Below are 4,407 nucleotides of genomic sequence, written 5' to 3' on the forward strand. Positions count from 1 at the left end.
AATTATTGTGTACACAATCATTACCACTACTTTTAAAAAGCCGCCTTTTTTATATCCAAAAAACAAAAGAAAAAGAAAGCCGCCTAGTACTATTGACACGTCCGCAGATTCTCTAGCTCAAACACAGAAACAGTGTATTCAATTCATAATTTCGTTGATTTTTAATAATTTTTTGGGATGATAGATTTTTATGGATTTGATAGATTTTTATTAAATTTTACAAAATATAACGAATTTATAAACAGATTTATGTGAATCCGTGTAGAATTTTTTACAAATTTTTATAGAATTTTGTGAATTTTTTTATATAGATTTTATAATTTTTGTACTTAATTATAACATTTATTTTTTTATTAATTTATTTGAAATAATAATTACTTGATATATATAAAATATTTGTTTGAAATAATTTTTCAATATTTATATTAATAAATAAATTTAATTATTTAAAAGTTAAATCATTTAATTTTTACATTTGTATTCATATTTGTAAATTTTTTAAAATACATCAATTGATTAATCTATAACCTTATTTTTGAATTGAAAATATACATGTGAAAAGAATATTATTTAGCATTGTGTAGATATAATTTTGTATAACAATATCATAACTTACATATTAATTGAAAATGCTAAAAAAAATTTAAAAAATCATGGTTGTTGCGAGGCTATTCAATTATTAAGAATTAAACGATATTATTTGGATATTTTTTATTATTATTGAATATTACAATAATTTATATAAATTATAAATTAAAAATTACAAAATCAATTCTATAATTCAAAATTTCCTATGATATTAAAATAAAAAATTATTAAATGAACAATCAGCTAAAAAATGAAAACTTTGAAAAAGAAATATGAAAATATTTATAGAGATACAATTTGAAAATTAGAGAAAGTTACATAGATCGATGAGAGGAGAAAAAATAAGAAGAGAAATGATGTGAAGTGATAGAGAGAGAAATAAATAGCTTATGTATGAGTTAGAAGTTTTAAAAATCTATCCAAATCTTTGGGTTGAAAGAAATACAATTTTTGAAAATTTATAGCTATACCTTAGACTTTAATGTATGTATGTTAATGACTTCCATTAAATTATTAAAAGTCTATTGAAAATTTGAATACATATAAACTTTTATTGAATTTTGAAAAGTCAATGTTGAATACCACTTGACTTTTTAAAACTATATGAAAGTTTATTTAAATTTAATTAGACTTCTATAAGTATGTAAACGTTTTAATTGAATACATATAGAGTTTTAAAATCTACAAAACTCATTAAAAGTCAATAAATCTCCTACATTGAATACATCCCTAAAATTAATATGAAGAATTTGATAAAATAAAAAAAATGTTGAAATAGGGTTTAGAGTTTGTATTGTATTTTTCTTGTTTGAGTAGATCTTTTGTGAAATGGTCTCACGAATTTTTGTACGTGAGATGGGTCAACCCTACCGATATTCACAATAAAAAATAATACTCTTAGCATAAAAAGTAATATTTTTCATAGATGACCCAAATAAGAGATATGTCTCACAAATTACGATCCGTGAGACCGTCTCACACAAGTATTTGCCTTCTTGTTTTATTTCGATATAGTTATATTACATTTTACTTGAATAGTTTTATTTTAAAAAGAATCGGAGTGGGGTGGGCAACCCATCCTTACATCGTGAAGTTGGCTTATATTGGATTTTAGTCTCAAATTACGAAAATTTTCAAATTTTGATTTTGATGGAAGAATGACTCCTAGTTTTTTTTTGTGTGTGTATGTGTGCGCGTGCCTAAATAAAAGCAAATATTGGAGATAAATTAGGATGGTATTATTGATATGTGAATTTTCACAGTGGCCCATTTAGTTGGAAATGAAAGCCCAATACGAGGAAAGAATGCTAGGGGGAATTGAAATTTATGCTCCGGCCCATACCCAGCAAGAAATATTGGAGGGTAAGATCGTCTTTTTTTCTTGTTGCTCGCCTATATAGTTCCTCATCTACAAAATCTAGGGTATAAAAACCCTTATTTCCTCTCCCTCTTCTTTGCACCTGCTGTGTCGCTCTCCATCCAAGGGAACCGAAAGCTTCTAAATATCTGAATTGATAATTATTAATCGATCAAAACGAGTGACAGTGGTTAAATTTCTCTTTTTTGGGTCTGATTTTTTTTTTCCCTGGGTTATTGAATGTTGGTTGTGATTGTTCTCGTTTTTGCGATTTGTTTGCAGGTAGTGGTGTTATTGGAGAATAATGGCGACTTTCGAGCTGTACCGAAGATCTACTATCGGGATGTGCTTGACGGAGACGCTGGATCAGATGGTATCCGGAGGAATTCTCAGTCCGGAGCTCGCCATTCAAGTTCTTATTCAATTCGACAAGGTCATATTTTTTTTTAATTGATGGTTAATAGTTTCCTGGTAACGCTGTATTGGGGGCAGTGTTCTTGCTGAATGCAATCAAGTATAGGGATGAAGTTTAATGGGTTAATATGGAGCAGGAAGTAATTATGTCGTGTATTGTGATGTGGGAGTGTTCCGGAGTTCATTTCTTGAGGCTTTTACTTTGATAATGCACCCTACTTGAATCCATTTTAATCTCGCTTCCATGGGTTGCAGTCAATGACAGATGCTCTGGAAACTGAAGTGAAAAGTAAGGTTTCCATTAAGGTATATGTCGTTCCTTTTCTGCCAAAATTTATTTAGATATTTGCTATATATGGTGACCATGTGCGCGTGACTTTGTTTGTTTTCATTGTGAACAATTTGTAATATGTAGTTAGCTAGTAAGCATGGATATTGATTTGTGCGGTGTTTGCTCAAGGTGTCGTGTTCATGTCTACTTGTTAACCTGTATAGCAATGAATAACAGGTTACCATATTATGTTACTCAATTTCAGCAAATCGACTTATATTTTAGTTTCCTTGTTTCTTTTACTACTTTCTTAGGATAATGATGAGAAAGTGTATTGAATATCTTTCAGGAAATCGTTGGGATTCTCTATGATTTCAAATAATTAAATCTCTTTTGTTTCAGCAGTTGTTCATGCTTCAGAGCTGTGCGTATGAGGCGACAATTTTACATCGTTGTTTGCCGACTTTGTTTGTTAACCATGCCATCATTGTGAAGCAAATAACCCCCAGTATAAAGTCATTGTACAGTTTTTCGTTTATCTATTGTGTCAGGAGTTTTAAATGATGTTTAGTGAATGCCAATTTCATTTATCTGAATTGTTCATCAAATTAATATTCTTTACCAAACCATGTCATCATTGTGAAGCAAATAACTGCCAGTATAAAGTCATTGTACAATTTTTCGTTTAGCTATTTTGTCAGGAGTTTTAAAAGATGTTTAGTGAATGCCAATTTCATTTATTGTTCATCAACTTAATATTCTTTACCTCTTCATCAGATTTAACGAGTGTTTTTTGCCTATTTTAAATCTGTTCTTCTTTTAATAGTTTGAACTTGTTTGGTAGTCAACCTGACTCCTGGGCATAAAGCCATATATTTATGGGAATGTATTTTGTTCGGGAATGTATGAGCTAGCTATAATAGGATTATAGGAAGAAACACCCAATGGGAATGTACTTTGATTCAAATTTGAATTTAGTTTAGAATTATAAATAGTATGGTGATGACAAAGAAGGTAGTTATAATAGATTCATCCTAATTTTTCAGCTTTATGCTCACCTTTTATGCTTCTTTTTTTTCCCCGGATATCCTCTGTCCATATTGTTAAGATGGAGTTATGGATATTAACAGCTACAATGCTCCTTTGTTTTCTTTGTCACCGTTGTTGCTACAGGGACATCTTCACACATACAGATTCTGTGACAATGTTTGGACCTTCATCTTACAAAATGCTCAGCTCAAATGCGATGAAGGCCAGGAAATTGTTGATTCGGTCAAGATCGTCGCATGTGACTCAAAGTTACTAACCCAGTGAAAAAATGAGGACGACTTACATTTCGTTGTAGTTTTTGCGTGTGTTATTTGTATGGAGAAGTATGTACCAAGAGAACGGAATTGCGGGGTGTCCATAGCTTATTGCCCAATCTAATTTATACATGGTCGAAGCATTGTATTGTGCTATCATGTATTTTTCCCTTGATACAGTTATCTGTCATTTGCTTGGAGTTTCTTGTGTTACTCTATTCTTTCACTTCCATTTGTCACTATTCTATGTTTTATTGGAATTTAGCTTCCCCTTGCATCGAAGAGGGATGAATTTGTTAGAGTTTATTCGAAATGGATCCAATAGTCGGGGATTTGAAATGTATTGGTTTGATTTATTTTCCCATTGATACAGTTATCTGTCATTTGCTTGGAGTTTCTTGTATTACTCTATTCCTTCACTTCCATTTGTCACTATTCTATATTTTATGGGAATTTAGCTTGCCCCTGCGTGG

At 30.5% G+C, this 4,407-nt stretch overlaps 1 protein-coding gene across 2 annotated transcripts; it reads left to right on the forward strand.

Annotated features, from left to right (window-relative positions):
- The first annotated feature begins 2,011 nt into the window (after window positions 1–2,011).
- LOC142554078 (transcription initiation factor IIA subunit 2-like) lies at window positions 2,012–4,186 on the forward strand. 2 transcript variants are annotated; one of them, XM_075664704.1, is made up of 4 exons: window positions 2,012–2,135; window positions 2,228–2,378; window positions 2,615–2,665; window positions 3,804–4,186. In XM_075664704.1, the coding sequence occupies exons 2-4, from the start codon at window positions 2,250–2,252 to the stop codon at window positions 3,942–3,944; spliced, it is 321 nt and encodes a 106-aa protein (XP_075520819.1). In that variant the 5' UTR covers window positions 2,012–2,135; window positions 2,228–2,249; the 3' UTR covers window positions 3,945–4,186. The 2 variants fall into 2 exon arrangements, with proteins under 2 accessions (XP_075520819.1, XP_075520820.1); XM_075664705.1 differs by having other exon boundaries at window positions 2,019–2,132.
- The last annotated feature ends 221 nt before the right edge of the window (window positions 4,187–4,407 follow it).

Source organism: Primulina tabacum, chromosome 8, assembly GCF_025594145.1.
Source record: "Primulina tabacum isolate GXHZ01 chromosome 8, ASM2559414v2, whole genome shotgun sequence".
In the NCBI taxonomy this organism is placed as follows: domain Eukaryota; kingdom Viridiplantae; phylum Streptophyta; class Magnoliopsida; order Lamiales; family Gesneriaceae; genus Primulina; species Primulina tabacum.